The sequence below is a fragment of the Oncorhynchus gorbuscha genome, linkage group LG16 (genome assembly GCF_021184085.1).
Source record: "Oncorhynchus gorbuscha isolate QuinsamMale2020 ecotype Even-year linkage group LG16, OgorEven_v1.0, whole genome shotgun sequence".
Classification (NCBI taxonomy): domain Eukaryota; kingdom Metazoa; phylum Chordata; class Actinopteri; order Salmoniformes; family Salmonidae; genus Oncorhynchus; species Oncorhynchus gorbuscha.
Window position 1 is genome coordinate 93,588,207 of NC_060188.1, and position 21,671 is coordinate 93,609,877.

Here is a 21,671-nt window from a genome sequence, read left to right on the forward strand (position 1 = left end):
GTTTGAAGTTGCATCATAGCTTAGTCTTCCCAACCCGTTCAGTCGTTCTAAATGCGGGTTGTGGGTGAATACAAATGTTAAATGTTGGATAGCCCTACTCTGGCTGGATTCCAATAGGAATTACAACTCACTTTGCAAGCCAGCATAATGTGACTTTGCAAGCCTGATGTGGCCTGTAAACCAGGAGTTTCAAGACACTGTATTAGGGTAAACCTGGACCCTCAAAATAAGGCCTCGTGAAATATGTTGTATTGTGTTGATAACAGGATCTCACTTGGCAAAGTCCACAGGACTGAATATTGATGAATGCAATAACCATGTCTAACTCTACAATTCACTCGAAAGTCAAGGCACTCTGGGAAATATACAAATGAGGCTTGGCACTAAGCATTGTGTTCATTTAACACTGAAAAGGGCAGACCCCGTATAGACACTGGACCAGTTTTAAATGTAACACCCTCAGTGTACATTACATTAACCCTAGATCGTTTGCTTTGTATATTTGCGTGACATTACTCTCCCTCCACAGCTCGGGGAGGCCCAACAGAGAGCCACCCAGGCCTCAGCAGAGCTCAGTCTGCACCAGAAGCTACGAGATGGTGACCAGCTGAGGGTAAAGGAGCTGGAAGAGACGATACTGGAGAAGGGTCAGGAGCTGCAGAGAGCCCAGCAGACTGTCAGCCGTCTCCAGGGACAGGTAGATGAGGACACGGGCCTTACGGGTCTTACTGTAGTCAAATGCAGATCATTTCTACTTAAGATTGGCTTTTGAAAGTAATTTCTGCTTTAGTGGGAACGTGTTTACAGCCATCGTGATTGTGTCGTCTACCTGACCCATACTGTAAAGTGTGTGTCCATACGTGATTGTTCTGATTTACACATGGATATAGTATTCTTTATTACACTCTGTTATACTCTGTCAGGTGTCAGGTAAACTGATAGATTACTGTGTGTGTTGTCAGGTGTCAGGTAAACTGATAGATAACTGTGTGTGTTGTCAGGTGTCAGGTAAACTGATAGATAACTGTGTGTGTTGTCAGGTAAACTGATAGATAACTGTGTGTGTTGTCAGGTGTCAGGTAAACTGATAGATAACTGTGTGTTGTCAGGTGTCAGGTAAACTGATAGATAACTGTGTGTTGTCAGGTGTCAGGTAAACTGATAGATAACTGTGTGTGTTGTCAGGTAAACTGATAGATAACTGTGTGTGTTGTCAGGTAAACTGATAGATAACTGTGTGTGTTGTCAGGTGTCAGGTAAACTGATAGATAACTGTGTGTGTTGTCAGGTAAACTGATAGATAACTGTGTGTGTTGTCAGGTGTCAGGTAAACTGATAGATGACTGTGTGTGTTGTCAGGTGTCAGGTAAACTGATAGATAACTGTATGTGTTGTCAGGTAAACTGATAGATAACTGTATGTGTTGTCAGGTGTCTGATAAGCTGATAGATAACTGTATGTGTTGTCAGGTGTCTGATAAGCTGATAGATGACTGTGTGTGTAGTCAGGTGTCAGGTAAGCTGATAGATGACTGTGTGTGTAGTCAGGTGTCAGGTAAACTGATAGATAACTGTATGTGTTGTCAGGTGTCTGATAAGCTGATAGATAAGGAACGTTCCCTGGAAGAGGAGATCCAGCTGAGAGAGAGAGTTCAGCTGCAGTTGAAGCAGGCAGAGAGGAGCGTGGAGGACCTGACCATGGAGCTACAGACGGCTGCACAGACCAAGGAGGACCTGGACAAGCAACTCAAACAGGCTCAGGTTGGTACAGACCGACAGAGAGCACCATAAACCCTAAGCCCAGAGGACCTGGCCGAGCAAGATATACTGTAGATATAGAGAGAATAGACTGTATGAAACGTGGAAGATATACTGTAGATATAGAGAGAATAGACTGTATGAAACGTGGAAGATATACTGTAGATATAGAGAGAGTAGACTGTATGATACTGTAGATATAGAGACAGTAGACTGTATGATACTGCAGATATAGAGACAGTAGACTGTATGATACTGCAGATATAGAGACAGTAGACTGTATGATACTGTAAATATAGAGACAGTAGACTGTATGAAGAGATATACTGTAGATATAGAGAGAGTAGACTGTATGAACCTTGGGAGATATACTGTAGATATAGAGAGAGTAGACTGTATGAACCTGTGGGAGATATACTGTAGATATAGAGAGAGTAGACTGTATGAACCGTGGGAGATATACTGTAGATATGGGAGATATACTGATATAGATATAGACTGTAGCAAGAGTAGGCTGTATGAACCGTGGGAGATATACTGTAGATATAGAGAGAGTAGACTGTATGATACTGTAGATATAGAGAGAGTAGACTGTATGGGAGATATACTATAGATATAGAAAGAGTAGACTGTATGATACTGTAGATATAGAGACAGTAGACTGTATGATACTGTAGATATAGAAACAGTAGACTGTATGATACTGTAAATATAGAGACAGTAGACTGTATGAACCTTGGGAGATATACTGTAGATATAGAGAGAGTAGACTGTATGAACCGTGGGATATATACTATAGATATAGACAGAGTAGACTGTATGATACTGTAGATATAGAAACAGTAGACTGTATGATACTGTAAATATAGAGATAGTAGACAGATATACTGTAGATATAGATACTGTAGATATAGAGACAGTACTGGGCGATATATAGAGAGAGTAGACTGTATGAACCTTGGGAGATATACTGTAGATATAGAGAGAGTAGACTGTATGAACCGTGGGATATATACTGTAGATATAGAGAGAGTAGACTGTATGATACTGTAGATATAGAGACAGTAGACTGTATGAACCTTGGGCGATATACTGTAGATATAGAGAGAGAGTAGACTAGAGAGAGACTGTATGAATGGGAGACTGTATGACTGTAGATATTGGGAGATATACTGTAGATATAGAGGAGTAGATATACTGTAGATATAGAGAGAGTAGACTGTATGATATACTGTAGATATAGAGACAGTAGACTGTATGAACCTTGGGCGATATACTGTAGATATAGAGAGAGTAGACTGTATGATACTGTAGATATAGAGACAGTAGACTGTATGAACCTTGGGCGATATACTGTAGATATAGAGAGAGTAGACTGTATGAACCTTGTAGATATAGAGAGAGTAGACTGTATGATACTGTAGATATAGAGAGAGTAGACTGTATGATACTGTAGATATAGAGACAGTAGACTGTATGAACCTTGGGCGATATACTGTAGATATAGAGAGTAGACTGTATGATACTGTAGATATAGAGAGAGTAGACTGTATGATACTGTAGATATAGAGAGAGTAGACTGTATGATACTGTAGATATAGAGAGAGTAGACTGTATGAACCTTGGGCGATATACTGTTGATATAGAGAGAGTAGACTGTATGAACCTTGGGCGATATACTGTAGATATAGAGAGAGTAGACTGTATGAACCTTGGGCGATATACTGTAGATATAGAGAGAGTAGACTGTATGATACTGTAGATATAGAGAGAGTAGACTGTATGATACTGTAGATATAGAGAGAGTAGACTGTATGATACTGTAGATATAGAGAGAGTAGACTGTATGATACTGTAGATATAGAAACAGTAGACTAGATATAGAGATAGACTGTAAATATAGAGAGATACTGTAGCGATATACTGTAGATATAGTAGACCTGTAGATTGGGCTGATATACTGTAGATATAGAGAGAGTAGACTGTATGAACCTGTAGATATGAGTAGAGATATACTGTAGATATAGAGAGAGTAGACTGTATGAACCTTGGGCGATATACTGTAGATATAGAGAGAGTAGACTGTATGATACTGTAGATATAGAGACAGTAGACTGTATGAACCGTGGGCGATATACTGTATGAACAGGTAACTGCCAAAATAATGGAAACCCAACATAGTGTATTAATAGGGTGTTGGGCCACCATGTGACTCCAGAACATCTTCAATTCACCTCGGCATAGATTCTACTGGTGTCTGGATCTCTATTGGAGGGATGTGACACCATTTCTTCCACCAGAAATTCCATCATTTGGTGTTTTGTTGACGGTGGTGGAAAACACTGGTCTCGGGTGATTGATCGTGTTTTATAACAACTGCCGATGTAGAAAAGGTGTTATATATATATAGATAGTTATATAGTTATATAGATCGATTCGATTGATTGATTGATTGATTGATTGGTTGACGTGTTTCTCCTTTCACAGGAGAAAGCGATAGATCTTGAGAGCGACCTGGAGGAGATGCAGGACAGTGAACAGAGTTGGGCCAGGAAGCACAAGAGAGCCATCGAACAGGTACGTCTGTCTGCCTGACCTCTGACCCCTGCACCCTGACCACTATGCCACACTGAACCAATGTTCTTCTGTTCACGTCAATTAATATAGTTAGTCAAAATATTCGCATAAATCATTTAAATATGAAATGTCATCTTCTGGGACTTTAACTGATGCCTGGCCAGTGAGAGTTAATTATATTCTGATGTTGATCTGATTCGCCAGCAGCGAATGGGGACAGGGTTGTTTTGTTGAGGACCTGCCCCAGTGGGTGTGAAGTACTATCTAAAACATACTGTTGTGTTCTTCACAGACAGAACAGCTCCAGCTGAAGTTGATTCAGGAGACATATGTGAATGAGCAGCTGGACAGTGAGAAGATCAACCTGACGAGACAGGTACAGTACCTACGGCTGGGTTTTCACCGGGAACTTTTGTAACCTGCATGGTGGGGACATCAGACTGTGGTGTAGCTACGTGATCCATTTATACATCGGTGTTGTATATAGGGCCTATGGTTGAATTGGTTGTGATTCATGTTTAGCTATGTTTTTATTTATTTTATTTGACCAGGCAAGACCGTTAAAAACAAATTCTTATTTTCAATGATGGCCTAGGAACAGTGGGTTAACTGCTTGTTCAGGGGCAGAAAGACAGATTTGTACCGTGTCAGCTCAGGGATTTGAACTTGCAACCTTCTAGTTGCTAGTCCAACGCTCTAACCACTAGACTACCTGCCACCTCTACACTCTAACCACTAGGCTACCTGCCGCCTCTACACTCTAACCACTAGGCTACCTGCCGCCCCTACACTCTAACCACTAGTCTACCCTGCCCCCTCTACACTCTAACCACTAGGCTACCTGCCACCTCTACACTCTAACCACTAGGCTACCTGCCACCTCTACACTCTAACCACTAGGCTACCTGCCCCCTCTACACTCTAACCACTAGGCTACCCTGCCTCCTCTACACTCTAACCACTAGGATACCTGCCACCTCTACACTCTAACCACTAGGCTACCTGCCACCTCTACACTCTAACCACTAGGATACCTGCCACCTGCCTAACCACTCTACCTGCCACCTCTACACTCTAACCACTAGGCTACCTGCCACCTCTACACTCTAACCACTAGGCTACCCAGCCTCCTTCCTGTGGTGTCTGTAACATTCCTTCCTGTGGTGTACTGTAACATTCCTTCCTGTGGTGTACTGTAACATTCCTTCCTGTGGTGTCTGTAACATTCCTTCCTGTGGTGTACTGTAACATTCCTTCCTGTGGTGTCTGTAACATTCCTTCCTGTGGTGTACTGTAACATTCCTTCCTGTGGTGTACTGTAACGTTCCTTCCTGTGGTGTACTGTAACATTCCTTCCTGTGGTGTACTGTAACATTCCTTCCTGTGGTGTCTGTAACATTCCTTCCTGTGGTATCTGTAACATTGCTTCCTGTGGTGTCTGTAACATGCCTTCCTGTGGTGTAGTGTAACATTCATTCCTGTGGTGTACTGTAACATTCCTTCCTGTGGTGTACTGTAACATTCCTTCCTGTGGTGTACTGTAACATTCCTTCCTGTGGTGTCTGTAACATTCCTTCCTGTGGTGTACTGTAACATTCCTTCCTGTGGTGTCTGTAACATTCCTTCCTGTGGTGTACTGTAACATTCCTTCCTGTGGTGTCTGTAACATTCCTTCCTGTGGTGTACTGTAACATTTCTTCCTGTGGTGTACTGTAACATTCCTTCCTGTGGTGTACTGTAGCTGCGTGACCTGCGTGTGGCGATGGAGGACCTTCACAGCTCCAGAGTCCAGGTGGATGTGATCACTAAGACAGAGAACCGGGTCAAGGAGCTGGAAACGCTCTCAGAGTGGAGGAGAGGTACGTCTCCTTTTTGTATCTACAGGACAACGACACAGTGTTTTGGACTGGTGTATTGACGGAGTTCTCCTGTGCAGGAACAAGGTGGTGATGAGCAACACCATCAGTAAACTGGAGAGGAAGATCAACGAACTGTCTGGTCAGCTGGAGGAGGAACAGAAGATCAATACAGAGCAGAAGGACCTGGTAGGAAACCTGCACTAACACCACCACTACGCTAGTAGGACTGTAACACCACCACTACGCTAGTAGGACTGTAACACCACCACTACGCTAGTAGGACTGTAACACCACCACTACGCTAGTAGGACTGTAACACCACCACTACGCTAGTAGGACTGTAACACCACCACTACGCTAGTAGGACTGTAACACCACCACTACGCTAGTAGGACTGTAACACCACCACTACGCTAGTAGGACTGTAACACCACCACTACGCTAGTAGGACTGTAACACCACCACTACGCTAGTAGGACTGTAACACCACCACTACGCTAGTAGGACTGTAACACCACCACTACGCTGGTAGGACTGTAACACCACCACTACGCTGGTAGGACTGTAACACCACCACTACGCTGGTAGGACTGTAACACCACCACTACGCTAGTAGGACTGTAACACCACCACTACGCTAGTAGGACTGTAACACCACCACTACGCTGGTAGGACTGTAACAACACCACCACTACGCTAGTAGGACTCTGTGTGTGTGTGTGTGTGTGTGTGTGTGTGTGTGTGTGTGTGTGTGTGTGTGTGTGTGTGTGTGGACTGTAAGCAGAAGGACCTGGTAGGATACTGCACTAACACCACCACTACGCTAGTAGGACTGTGTGGTGTGTAACACCAGCAGAAGGACCTGGTAGGATACTGCACTAACACCACCACTACGCTAGTGTTTGTGTAGTGTGTGTAACACCACCAGAAGGACCTAGTAGGATACTGCACTAACACCACCACTACGCTAGTGGTGTGTAACACCACCACTGTGTGCTGTGTAGGTGTGCTGTAACACCACCACTACGCTAGTAGGACTGTGTGTGTGTGTGTGTGTGTGTGTGTGTGTGTGTGTGTGTGTGTGTGTGTGTGTGTGTGTGTGTGTGTGTGTGTGTGTGTGTGCGTGTGCGTGTGCGTGTGTGTGTGGTACGAAGCAGAAGGACCTGGTAGGATACCTGCACTAACACCACCACTACGCTAGTAGGACGTGTGTGTGTGTGTGTGTGTGTGTGTGTGTGGTACGAAGCAGAAGGACCTGGTAGGAAACCTGCACTAACACCACCACTACGCTAGTAGGACTGTGTGTGTGTCTGGTACGAAGCAGAAGGACCTGGTAGGATACTTTATAGTTGCTAACACAGGAGAGCCATGTCAGATGGGGGACAGTGAATCCTAATTTACATTAATTCAAGTTTATTTATACTGTGTTCCTGATAGGATCTCCAGGATCTCTTGTTAAATAATAATGTTTAATGAGATAACTTTGTACAAGTGGATGTTATTTATTGACGTGATACCTCTGAGTGTTGTGATGCGTAATGTGCAGTTTGATATGGTAGCCCTCTGAAGTTGACCCAATGACCTATGACCTCTCTCCATCAGATGACCCAGAGGATGCGTTCCCTGAAGCGTCAGCTGAACGAGGCGGAGGAGGAGTCCAGTCGTAGAGACGCTCAGTACCGCCACACCCAGAGAGAACTGACAGAGGAGAGAGAGACCTCCAACAGACTACAGAGACAGCTCCTGGATCAGCACCTTCAACTCAAGTACGTGGTTTACAAAATAAAGGTTCAATGAAAGGGAGAGATGGAGATCAGAGAGGGAGAGACTAGAAAGAGAGACAGATCAGAGGGAGAGCAGAGAGGGAGAGCAGAGAGGGAGAGCAGAGAGGGAGAGACAGAAAGGGAGAGCAGAGAGGGAGAGCAGAGAGGGAGAGCAGAGAGGGAGAGCAGAGAGGGAGAGCAGAGAGGGAGAGCAGAGAGGGAGAGCAGAGAGGGAGAGCAGAGAGGGAGAGCAGAGAGGGAGAGCAGAGGGAGAGCAGAGGGAGAGACTAGAAAGAGAGACAGATCAGAGAGGGAGATCAGAGAGGGAGACAGATCAGAGAGAGCAGAGAGAGACAGAGGGAGAGCAGAGGAGAGATCAGAGGGAGATCAGAGGGAGATCAGAGAGGGAGAGACTAGAAAGAGAGACAGATCAGAGGGAGATCAGAGGGAGATCAGAGGGAAATCAGAGGGAGATCAGAGGGAGAGCAGCGAGGGAGAGCAGCGAGGGAGAGCAGCGAGGGAGAGAGCAGAGGGAGAGAGCAGAGGGGGAGAGCAGAGAGGGGGAGAGCAGAGAGGGCGAGAGCAGAGAGGGCGAGAGCAGGGGGAGAGCGCAGAGCAGAGGGGGAGAGCGCAGAGCAGAGGGGGAGAGCGCAGAGCAGAGGGGGAGAGTGCAGAGCAGAGGGGGAGAGCGCAGAGCAGAGGGGGAGAGCGCAGAGCAGAGAGGGAGAGCAGAGAGCGCAGAGCAGAGGGAGAGCAGAGAGCGCAGAGCAGAGGGAGAGAGAGCAGAGGGAGAGAGAGCAGAGGGAGAGAGAGAGAGTGATACTGTTTGAACTGCAGGACACAAACACATCCTCATTTGCTCTGCAGACGTAAGGAGTCCACCATGCAAATGAGACAGACTCTGGAGAACCTGCGTCTGGATCTCAGTGTAGATGAAGAGGACCAGGCTGACCAACATCCTCCAAGGCCTGAATAAAGACAACAGCACCTCCTCATTCTAGCCTTTTTCAACACACCTGTATTGATAAAGGTTAGAGTGATACCCCCTAATAACACCGCTAATAGACTTGACAAGAAACAACACATTCTACACTGGCACCAATACTGTCATTTATCGTAGGAAAAGCCCACAAGTGAAGTGTTCAAACCTCCTTTAGCCTCTTTCTCTGTACTATTGAAATGTGTCTTTAGTTATGGTTATTAACTAAAGGTCCCAATGCAGCTGTTATTATCTCAATATTAACTCATTTCTGGGTAACAAGGATCTTACTGTGATTGTTTTCAAGTCAAAATGGTCAAAAAGAAACTCAAATTGATTCTTTGCAAAGAGGTTGTTTTTTTTATAATACATTTTTTTGCTGGGAGTGTCTGGGAGAGGGGAAACTGACAACTAGCTGTTATTGGTAGAGAGGTTTTGGAACTCTCTTTCTCATTGGTCTATTAACTCATTTACCACCTGGTGATGTCACCAGAGTGGGGAAACTGACAACTAGCTGTTATTGGTAGAGAGGTTTTGGAACTCTCTTTCTCATTGGTCTATCAAAACTCCATCCCACCAAAACAGGCTGAAACTTCTGGCTGTCTTTTCAAACAGCTCTTACACCAACAGGGCATTATCATAATATTATCAATTTCACAGTATTATTCCAACCCCACAGTGTGGAAATATATATAAAACACAGGACACTCATGTTTTTTTTGGGAGGGAGTCTGTAGAATGTTAAAGGAAGTAGTAGTTGAAGTGTTGTGATTCTTTTGAATCAAATCAAGCTTTATTTATACAGCAGGAGATATTACAGTATATCAACACAATTATATTGAATCAAGCTAGCTATCCCTGTACACTCAAGTCACGTGTTTTAGCGAAGAAAAAGGGCCAATAATCAATATATAATCATTATATGATCATATAGGACTTTGGGTTAAAGTAGTTTGGAGGATCTGGACAATATTTCCTACAAATTACCAAAACGAATCTGTTGCATTACCGTGTTAACTATATTATAAATATCTTACTTCCGTACAGTATTGATATTACCTGCTACACTATACACTTTGATTTATTTTATATACAGTATAACGCTTTTATTTGACTTATTCACCTCTGAGCAGAATGTGGAAGTGTCTTCCATTTGCAATGCTTGAAGGACAGACAGACTGTGCCTGAATGATTGGACTACAATACAAGCCTGTGAATGATTGGACTACAATACAAGTCTATGTGAGGGTGAACAGTATGTTCCACAATGGACTGTTTACAAATGATAAAATGTTTGTTGTCACATACACCGGATAGGTTCAGTGAAATGTCTTGTTTTACAGGGTCGTCCATTGTAGTACGGCTCCTCTGGGGCAAACTAGGGCTATGTGGCTTTCTCTACACTCTAACCACTAGGCTACCTGCCGCCTCTACACTCTAACCACTAGGCTACCTGCTGCCTCTACCCTCTAACCACTAGGCTACCTGCCGCCTCTATACTCTAACCACTAGGCTACCTACTGCCTCTACACTCTAACCAATAGGCTACCTGCCGCCTCTACACTCTAACCACTAGGCTACCTACTGCCTCTACACTCTAATCACTAGGCTACCTACTGCCTCTACACTCTAACCACTAGACTACCTGTTGTCTCTACACTCTAACCACTAGGCTACCTACCGCCTCTACACTCTAACCAATAGGCTACCTGCCACCTCTACACTCTGACCACTAGACTACCCTGCCACCTCTACACTCTAACCAATAGGCTACCTGCCGCCTCTACACTCTAACCACTAGGCTACCTACCGCCTCTACACTCTAACCAATAGGCTACCTGCCGCCTCTACACTCTAACCAATAGGCTACCTACCGCCTCTACACTCTAACCAATAGGCTACCTGCCACCTCTACACTCTAACCACTAGGCTACCTACCGCCTCTACACTCTAACCACTAGGCTACCTGCCTCCTCTACACTCTAACCACTAGGCTACCTGCCTCCTCTACACTCTAACCACTAGACTACCTGCCACCTCTACACTCTAACCACTAGGCTACCTACCGCCTCTACACTCTAACCAATAGGCTACCTGCCGCCTCTACACTCTAACCACTAGGATACCTACCGCCTCTACACTCTAACCAATAGGCTACCTGTGTATAAAGCCAAGTTATTGTTTCTCATTGTGTATTTATTATTACTTTTTCTATTATTTCTCTATTCTTTCTCTCTGCATTGTTGGCAAAGGACCCATCAGTAATTATTTCACTGTTAGTCTTCATCTGTTTATGGAGCATGTGACAAATAACATGTTATTATGATTTGATGTTAATTACCTACAAAAACAACCACAGCAGCAAACAGAGGTGTGGACTCAGGTCACATGACTTGGACTCGAGTCACAAATATGATGACTTCCTACTAGACTTTGACTTTAACACCAATGACTCGTGACTTGACTTGGACTTGAGCCTTATGACTCGACCTGACTTGATACCCTCTCCAACCCTCCCAACCCTCTCCAACCCTCTCAAACCCTCTCCAACCCTCTCAAATCCCCTCCAACCCTCTTCAACTGTCCCCAACCCTCTCCAACCCTCTTCAACCGTCCCCAACCCTCCCCAACCCTCCCCAACCTTCTCCAACCCTCTCCAACCCTCCCCAACCGTCTCCAACCCTCCCCAACCCTCTCCAACCCTCCCCAACCCTCTCCAACCCTCCCCAACCCTCCTCAACCATCTCCAACCCTCCCCAACCATCTCCAACCCTCCCCAACCCTCTCCAACCCTCCCCAACCCTCTCCAACCCTCCCCAACCATCTCCAACCCTCCCCAACCCTCCCCAACCATCTCCAACCCTCCCCAACCCTCCCCAAGCCCAAATATTAAAAATGACACTATTATAAAAAGTGTGCAGCGCATCAACTCTTAATTTAACGGATTACAGTTTGAATCGAACAACAGCCAATCAAATTGTGCCAGCTGAGAAAAAGTTGTGCGTGGCAGTGCAGAGGAACGTCGGTGGGTTCAGATGGAGCCCTTGGAAAGATGATACCAAAAATGATATAAAGATTACGCTGTAGTCAACAAAAGGCTCCACATAAACAGGAAGTAGGACGCAGATCTCATGTTTTTGGGGGGAATTGAGAATGTGATATCCTATATTTTATGGTTTTACGTTTGTATAAATAGCTGTTTTATCTGATGCAGTTAGATAAACTCTTAACCCTTCAGATAAACGTATTTCACGAAATGTTCCTTTCCCTTTCTTCACATGCTGGCAAGACCAAAAAGGGATTCAGGGCCCTTGAGATCAGGTTCCGGCCCTTGAGATCAGGTTCCGGGCCCTTGAGATCAGGTTCCGGCCCTTGAGATCAGGTTCTGGGCCCTTGAGATCAGGTTCCGGCCCTTGAGATCAGGTTCCGGGCCCTTGAGATCAGGTTCAGGGCCCTTGAGATCAGGTTCCGGGCCCTTGAGATCAGGTTCCGGGCCCTTGAGATCAGGTTCCGGGCCCTTGAGATCAGGTTCCGGGCCCTTGAGATCAGGTTCCGGGCCCTTGAGATCAGGTTCCGGGGCCCTATAGATCAGGTTCCGGGCCCTTGAGATCAGGTTCCGGGCCCTTGAGATCAGGTTCCGGACCCTTGAGATCAGGTTCCGGACCCTTGAGATCAGGTTCCGGACCCTTGATATCAGGTTCCGGACCCTTGATATCAGGTTCCGGGCCCTTGAGATCAGGTTCCGGACCCTTGATATCAGGTTCCGGGCCCTTGAGATCAGGTTCCGGGGCCCTATAGATCAGGTTCTGGGCCCTTGAGACCAGGTTCCGGGCCCTTGAGACCCTGTTTTGCAATAGACTTCTGTATATCTTAAAACAATGCCATTTATTATGTATTTTTGTAACAGCGTTTATATGCTTTAAGGTGCCGTTGGGTATTTATTCTACTTCACAGGTGTTTTATCTTCCTAAAATGATGAATATTAATATTAAATACATTTTGAAAAATAATCCATGTTCCTTTTTTCCTATTAAAGTTTTTCATTGAAATTCATTCATAGATAAGAAGGCCATCGAATAAACACTCCAGAAATATACCGTATAGCCTTTAGGAACCCGGACACTGCCCAAGAAGACCGTATGGCCTTTAGGAACCCGGACACTGCCCAAGAAGACCGTATGGCCTTTAGGAACCCGGACACTGCCCAAGAAGACCGTATGGCCTTTAGGAACCCGGACACTGCCCAAGAAGACCGTATAGCCTTTAGGAACCCGGACACTGCCCAAGAAGACCCCAACTAACATCTTTCTGGAAAGACAAATTGACGTGGTTTTGCTATACGAAAAAAAAGCTATGCATATATGTGATTTTGCATCACTTAAGTTGAGTAAGTAAAAATTTGGCCCACAAATGTACCAAAATGTCTCTTACTAATTGTCACGTCCTGTCCTTAGTTCCTTTTTTATGTCTCTAGTTTAGTTTGGTCAGGGCGTGAGTTGGGGTTGGCGTTCTATGTCACCAGACAGAACTGTTTCGTTTTCGTTCCTTCTCTTGTTATTTTTGTTTTGTGTTCAGTTTAAATAAATATTAACATGGACACGTACCACGCTGCATATTGGTCTGATCCTTCCTACTCCTCCTCAGAAGAGGACGAAACCCGTTACATAGTTTATGATTAGAGAATGCAATAATGTATTTATTTGTTCGATAGTTCTCCTTATTAGTTGACATAAGTTTTTACAAAGTCATTTTAGCTGTTCGGTCCGAACAGATTCATAAATCATGGGAATCATGGGAATTTGTCTGCGCTATGCAGACGTTGACTCACAGGCATGTGTTGCTAGGCAACCCACCTGCACTTTCCCGAGACAAGCCTTCTCCCTCCACGACTAAAGAAAGTGTGAGAAATGTGCTAATAAACGTCGTAGCTAGATTCATGATAGTGTTGCTGTTAGGAAAGCGAACTTCAAAACGTGATGTAGTTTATTGGAATTGACAGCTGTTGTTGGTAAGTAATGAATCTGCTATCTTCTGACATGACTGACTACATCTATAATGGCCAGTGTCGAACTCTAATTTACGTTTTCATTGGCAAGATTAGCAAACTAAGACATGACGTCCCAGCAACAACTACACATCGAAGTATAACTGATCAAATTATGAAAGTCGAGCACTGTAATTTTGAATTCTGTACAGTGAGTGTGGAAAAAAATGAAACAATTATTGTTGTCTATCAACAATGACAAGCCACCGGGGTCTGACAACTTGGATGGGAAATTAATGAGGATAATAGTGGACGATATTGCCATATCTTCAATCTAAGCCTACTAGAAAGTGTGTGCCCTCAGGCCTGGAGGGAAACTAAAGTAATTCCACTACCCAAGAATAAGTAAAGCCCCATTTACTGGCTCAAATAGCTGACCAATCAGCCAGTTATCAAGCCTTAGTAAACTTTTGGAAAAAATAGTGTTTGAACAGATACAATGTTATTTTACTGTAAACAAATTGACAACAGACGTTCAGCATGGTTATAGGGAAGGACATTCAACAAGCACAGCACTTACACAAATGACTGATGATTGGCCAAGAGAAAGTAATGATAAAAAGAGCTGTTTTGTTAGATTTCAGTGCGGCTTTGACATTATCGGTCAAAGTCTGCTGATGGAAAAACATATGTGTTATGGCTTTAGACCCCCTGCTATAATGTGGATAAAGAGTTACCTGTAACAGAACACGGAGGGTGTTCTTTAATGGAAGCCTCCAACATTATCCAGGTAGAATCAGGAATTCCCCAGGGCAGCTGTCTAGGCCCCTTACTTTTTCAATCTTTACTAATGTCATGCCACTGGCTTTGAGTAAAGCCAGTGTGTCTATGTATGCAGATGACTCAACACTATACATGTCAGCTACTACAGCAACTGAAATGACTGCAACACTTAACAAAGAGCTGCAGTTAGTTTCAGAATGGGTGGCAAGGAATACATTTGTCCTAAATATTTCAAAACGAAAAGCATTTTATTTGGGACAAATCATCCACTAAACCCTAAACCTCAACTAAATGTTGTAATAAATAATGTGGAAATTGAGCAAGTTGAGATGACTGTCATGGTCAAAACATGGTGATACAACAGTAGCTAAGATGGGGAGAAGTCTGTCCATAATAAAGCGCTGCTCTACCTTCTTAACAACACTATCAACAAGGCAGGTCCCACAGGCCCTAGTTTCTACCTTCTTAACAACACTGTCAACAAGGCAGGTCCTACAGACTCTAGTTTAGTCGCACCTAGACTACTGTTCAGTCATGTGGTCAGGTGCCACAAAGAGGGACCTTGGAAAATTACAATTGTCTCAGAAGAGAGCAGCACGGCTGGCCCTTAAATGTACATGGAGAGCTAACATTAATAACATGCATGTAAGTCTCTCATGCTCAAAGTGGAGGAGAGATTGACATCATCAGTACTTGTCTTTGTGAGAGGTGTTGAAAAGCTGAATGCACAAGGTGTCTGTCTAAACTAATGGCTCACAGCTTGGACAACCACCACAAGACAGGCCATCAAAGGTCTCTTCACAGTCCCCAAGTCAAGAACAGACTATGGGAGGCGCACAGTACTACATAGAGCCATGACTACATGGAACTCTATTCCACAGTACCACATAGAGCCATGACTACATGGAACTCTATTCCACAGTACTACATTATTATTATTTTTTATTTTTTACCTTTATTTAACCAGGTAAGTCAGTTAAGAACACATTCTTATTTTCAATGACGGCCTGGGAACAGTGGGTTAACTGGTCTAGGAACAGTGGGTTAACTGCCTGTTCAGGGGCAGAACGACAGATTTGTACCTTGTCAGCTCGGGGCTTTGAACTCGCAACCTTCCGGTTACTAGTCCAACGCTCTAACCACTAGGCTACGCTGCCGCCAATAGAGCCATGACTACATGGAACTCTGTTCCACAGTACTACATAGAGCCATGACTACATGGAACTCTATTCCACAGTACTACATAGAGTCATCACTACATGGAACTCTATTCCACAGTACTACATAGAGTCATCACTACATGGAACTCTATTCCACAGTACTACATAGAACCATGACTACATGGAACTCTATTCCACAGTACTACATAGAACCATGACTACATGGAACTCTATTCCACAGTACTACATAGAGCCATGACTACATGGAACTTTATTCCACAGTACTACATAGAGCCATGACTACATGGAACTCTATTCCACAGTACTACATAGAGCCATGATAACATGGAACTCTATTCCACAGTACTACATAGAGCCATGATAACATGGAACTCTATTCCACAGTACTACATAGAGCCATGACTACATGGAACTCTATTCCACAGTACTACATAGAGCCATGACTACATGGAACTCTATTCTACAGTACTACATAGAGCCATGACTACATGGAACTCTATTCTACAGTACTACATAGAGCCATGACTACATGGAACTCTATTCCACATCAGGTAACTGATGCGGCGGTAAAATTAGATTTTAAAAAACAGATTAAAAAAAGCTCCTTATGGAACAGCGGGGACTGTGAATAGACACACCTACACATAAGATACGCAATCTACACACGTGCACATGGATGTGTATTGTTAATATGTGGTGGCCTGTGTTGGGCAAGGTGTTCTGAAATGTAGTATTTTAAACTGTATGTAACTGACTTAAGTTGCTGGACCCCAGGAAGAGTAGCTGCTGCCTTGGCAGGAACTAATGGGGATCCATAATAAACCCCAGGAAGAGTAGCTGCTGCCTTGGCAGGAACTAATGAGGATCCATAATAAACCCCAGGAAGAGTAGCTGCTGCCTTGGCATGAACTAATGGGGATCCATAATAAACCCCAGGAAGAGTAGCTGCTGCCTTGGCAAGAACTAATGGGGATCCATAATAAACCCCAGGAAGAGTAGCTACTGCCTTGGCAGGAACTAATGGGGATCCATAATAAACCCCAGGAAGAGTAGCTGCTGCCTTGGCAGGAACTAATGGGGATCCATAATAAACCCCAGGAAGAGTAGCTGCTGCCTTGGCAGGAACTAATGGGGATCCATAATAAACCCCAGGAAGAGTAGCTGCTGCCTTGGCAGGAACTAATGGGGATCCATAATAAACCCCAGGAAGAGGAGCTGCTGCCTTGGCAGGAACTAATGGGGATCCATAATAAACCCCAGGGAGAGTAGCTGCTGCCTTGGCAGGAACTAATGGGGATCCATAATAAACCCCAGGAAGAGTAGCTGCTGCCTTGGCAGCAAATATACGTCACAAACATTTCACATATTTAGAAAAATGTTGTAATTTAAAAAAAAAAGTAAAGTATTCGGGTGTCTCAGGACATCTTACGATCACGTTGCATTGAATTTCAGAAACACACGTTTTTGACAATATACGAGATTTCCCGCTTTCACAGGCTGGTGAGATCAGCCATTTTCCAGGTGTCATTTTTGATGTCTTAATTACAAACTTCGGCCACCAGGTGGTGCCACAAGTGTTTATTAGGTGATTTATTCTTGAAGACAATCTTCCTTTTTCCTTATTGTTTGTGCACGGACACTTTACCAGGTGTTTAAAGACATTGTGACGTCAGACCTCAGGCTTTAAAGGGTTTGTACACCTCGTAGTAATAGCTGTGGGAGATTTTCCCGAGACAGGTCCTAGGTCTAGATTCATCTCATAGTTCAAGTTGTGGGAGATTTTCCAGAGACAGGTCCTAGGTCTAGATTCATCTCATAGTTCTAGTTGTGGGAGATTTTCCAAAAACAGGTCCTAGGTCTAGATTCATCTCATAGTTCTAGTTGTGGGAGATTTTCCAAAAACAGGTCCTAGGTCTAGATTCATCTCATAGTTCTAGTTGTGGGAGATTTTCCAAAAACAGGTCCTAGGTCTAGATTAATCTCATAGTTCTAGTTGTGGGATATTTTCCAGAGACAGGTCCTAGGTCTAGATTCATCTCATAGTTCTAGTTGTGGGAGATTTTCCAGAGACAGGTCCTTGGTCTTGATTCAATTCGTATCACGTAATATCCGTGCTATAGCGCGATTAAAATTTAAAAGACATGTTCCCGGAGACTGCGTTCACTCTGTGAATGAATCACTCTATGAACCAAACACTCTATGAATCAATCCCTCTGTGAATCAATCACTCTATGAATCAATCACTCACTCTATGAATCAATCACTCACTCTATAAATCAATCACTCTTTAAATCAATCACTCTATGAATCAATCACTCTATGAATCAATCACTCTATGAATCAATCACTCTATAAATCAATCACTCTATAACGCAGATCTCCTGAGATAGGGATTGAATCCCCGAGTTACCTTTTGGATTTCAGTAATTGATCATTTGACCCGTTTATTTTAATATTGTTCAAATCTCTGACATGAATAAATAATCCCCGTCATGTTACAATTGGACACAAAAGCGTGAAGGATGTTGGATGAGATTCTGCATCAGCTTGTGTTTGATTTGTGGTGACATTGTGTGTGTGTGTGTGTGTGTGTGTGTGTGTGTGTGTGTGTGTGTGTGTGTGTGTGTGTGTGTGTGTGTGTGTGTGTGTGCGTGAGTGCGTGCGTGCGTGTGTGTGTGTGGTGTCACATTGCAGAGGAGGACCTCCCTGACAAAGAGGAAGATTAAATTTAACACAGTCCAGATGAGATCTGTCATAGAGAAGTACGCTGTCATAGGGAGGTACTGTATGTGAACTGACATTTTCAGTGACGAAATATAACAAGAGTCAAGGCACAGATCATCTCTTACTGACTCTCACCTCTCAGCAATCCTGAGCATAGCGACGTCAGAAGCTGTATCTGACTTCACTGCTCCAGTCAACGCCCCTCAGAGACTTCACTCCTCACACTGATTGCGCAGTTTGAATGTAATGTTGAGCTCTCTCTCTCTTGTGTTTTTGTGCATACCCGTTTTAACAAGGGTTCTGTCCGTGGTGCTGAATGCACAGTATATTTTTCCCTCCGTGTCATTCATTGCACTCTCTCCGTGTTAAAAAGAGAAAAAGAAGTAGCACATCTGGATGTGATTTACAGTAGATATATCTGTCAACACAGTCATAGACATGATGTACAGTCCTGTACTATGATTCTGGTCCGCGATGGCAAAAATATATATTCTAATGTGGCCCTGCATGGAAAATAATTCCCCAGGCCTGATTTACACCATAGTGTCTTCCTTTCAGAGGTGGCCTGATTTACACCATAGTGTCTTCCTTTCAGAGGTGGCCTGATTTACACCATAGTGTCTTCCTTTCAGAGGTGGCCTGATTTACACCATAGTGTCTTCCTTTCAGAGGTGGCCTGATTTACACCATAGTGTCTTCATTTCAGAGGTGGCCTGATTTACACCATAGTGTCTTCCTTTCAGAGGTGGCCTGATTTACACCATAGTGTCTTCTTTCAGAGGTGGCCTGATTTCACTTTCATAGTGTCTTCAGTGTCTTCCTTTCAGAGGTGGCCTGATTTACATCATAGTGTCTTCCTTTCAGAGGTGGCCTGATTTACATCATAGTGTCTTCCTTTCAGAGGTGGCCTGATTTACACCATAGTGTCTTCCTTTCAGAGGTGGCCTGATTTACATCATAGTGTCTTCCTTTCAGAGGTGGCCTGATTTGATTTACATCACATCATAGTGAATCAATCATAGTGTCTTCCTTTCAGAGGTGGCCTGATTTACATCATAGTGTCTTCCTTTCAGAGGTGGCCTGATTTACACCATAGTGTCTTCTTTCCTGATTTGAGATCAGAGGGCCTGATTTACACCAGTGTCTTCCTTTCAGAGGTGGCCTGATTTACATCATAGTGTCTTCCTTTCAGAGGTGGCCTGATTTACATCATAGTGTCTTCCTTTCAGAGGTGGCCTGATTTACACCATAGTGTTTCCTTTCAGAGGTGGCCTGATTTAACCATAGTGTCTTCCTTTCAGAGGTGGCCTGATTTACATCATAGTGTCTTCCTTTCAGAGGATTTACACCATAGGTCTTCCTTTGAGGTGGCCTTTTACATCATAGTGTCTTCCTTTCAGAGGTGGCCTGATTTACACCATAGTGTCTTCCTTTCAGAGGTGGCCTGATTTACACCATAGTGTCTTCCTTTCAGAGGTGGCCTGATTTACATCATAGTGTCTTCCTTTCAGAGGTGGCCTGATTTACACCATAGTGTCTTCCTTTCAGAGGTGGCCTGATTTACATCATAGTGTCTTCCTTTCAGAGGTGGCCTGATTTACACCATAGTGTCTTCCTTTCAGAGGTGTCCTGATTTACACCATAGTGATTTACACCATAGTGTCTTCCTTTCAAGGTGGCCTGATTTACACCATAGTGTCTTCCTTTCAGAGGTGGCCTGATTTACACCATAGTGTCCTTTCAGAGGTGGCCTGATTTACACCATAGTGTCTTCCTTTCAGAGGTGGCCTGATTTACACCATAGTGTCTTCCCTTTCAGAGGTGGCCTGATTTACACCATAGTGTCTTCCTTTCAGAGGTGGCCTGATTTACACCATAGTGTCTTCCTTTCAGAGGTGGCCTGATTTACACTTTCAGTGGCCTGATTTATAACAGAGGTGGCCTGATTTACACCATAGTGTCTTCCTTTCAGAGGTGGCCTGATTTCACCATAGTGTCTTCCTTTCAAGGTGGCCTGAGCATAGTGTCTTCCTTTCAGAGGTGGCCTGATTTACACCATAGTGTCTTCCTTTCAGAGGTGGCCTGATTTACACCATAGTGTCTTCCTTTCAGAGGTGGCCTGATTTACACCATAGTGTCTTCCTTTCAGAGGTGGCCTGATTTACACCATAGTGTCTTCCTTTCAGAGGTGGCCTGATTTACACCATAGTGTCTTCCTTTCAGAGGTGGCCTGATTTACACCATAGTGTCTTCCTTTCAGAGGTGGCCTGATTTACACCATAGTGTCTTCCTTTCAGAGGTGGCCTGATTTACACCATAGTGTCTTCCTTTCAGAGGTGGCCTGATTTACACCATAGTGTCTTCCTTTCAGAGGTGGCCTGATTTACACCATAGTGTCTTCCTTTCAGAGGTGGCCTGATTTACACCATAGTGTCTTCCTTTCAGAGGTGGCCTGATTTACACCATAGTGTCTTCCTTTAGATATATCTTCCTTTCAGAGGTGGCCTGATTTACACCATGATGTCTTCCTCCTTTCAGAGGTGGCCTGATTTACACCATAGTGTCTTCCTTTCAGAGGTGGCCTGATTTACACCATAGTGTCTTCCTTTCAGAGGTGGCCTGATTTACACCATAGTGTCTTCCTTTCAGAGGTGGCCTGAGGTGGTCTTCCTGATGATTTACACCATAGTGTCTTCCTTTCAGAGGTGGCCTGATTTACACCATAGTGTCTTCCTTTCAGAGGTGGCCTGATTTACACCATAGTGTCTTCCTTTCAGAGGTGGCCTGATTTACACCATAGTGTCTTCCTTTCAGAGGTGGCCTGATTTACACCATAGTGTCTTCCTTTCAGAGGTGGCCTGATTTACACCATAGTGTCTTCCTTTCAGAGGTGGCCTGATTTACACCATAGTGTCTTCCTTTCAGAGGTGGCCTGATTTACACCATAGTGTCTTCCTTTCAGAGGTGGCCTGATTTACACCATAGTGTCTTCCTTTCAGAGGTGGCCTGATTTACACCATAGTGTCTTCCTTTCAGAGGTGGCCTGATTTACACCATAGTGTCT

General features: G+C 44.1%; 1 protein-coding gene across 3 annotated transcripts in view; it reads left to right on the top strand.

Moving 5' to 3' along the window:
* Window positions 1-9,470, top strand: part of LOC123999434 (myosin heavy chain, non-muscle-like) — an 80,656-nt gene extending 71,186 nt beyond the window's left edge. For all 3 annotated transcript variants that reach the window (XM_046305225.1, XM_046305227.1, XM_046305226.1), the window contains 8 exons: window positions 530-697; window positions 1,587-1,760; window positions 4,245-4,334; window positions 4,627-4,710; window positions 6,076-6,193; window positions 6,271-6,379; window positions 7,796-7,959; window positions 8,824-9,470. In XM_046305225.1, the coding sequence (XP_046161181.1) occupies window positions 530-697; window positions 1,587-1,760; window positions 4,245-4,334; window positions 4,627-4,710; window positions 6,076-6,193; window positions 6,271-6,284 (648 nt within the window). In that variant the 3' untranslated portion in view covers window positions 6,285-6,379; window positions 7,796-7,959; window positions 8,824-9,470. The remainder of the gene's footprint in view (window positions 1-529; window positions 698-1,586; window positions 1,761-4,244; window positions 4,335-4,626; window positions 4,711-6,075; window positions 6,194-6,270; window positions 6,380-7,795; window positions 7,960-8,823) is intronic.
* Window positions 9,471-21,671: the final 12,201 nt, after the last annotated feature.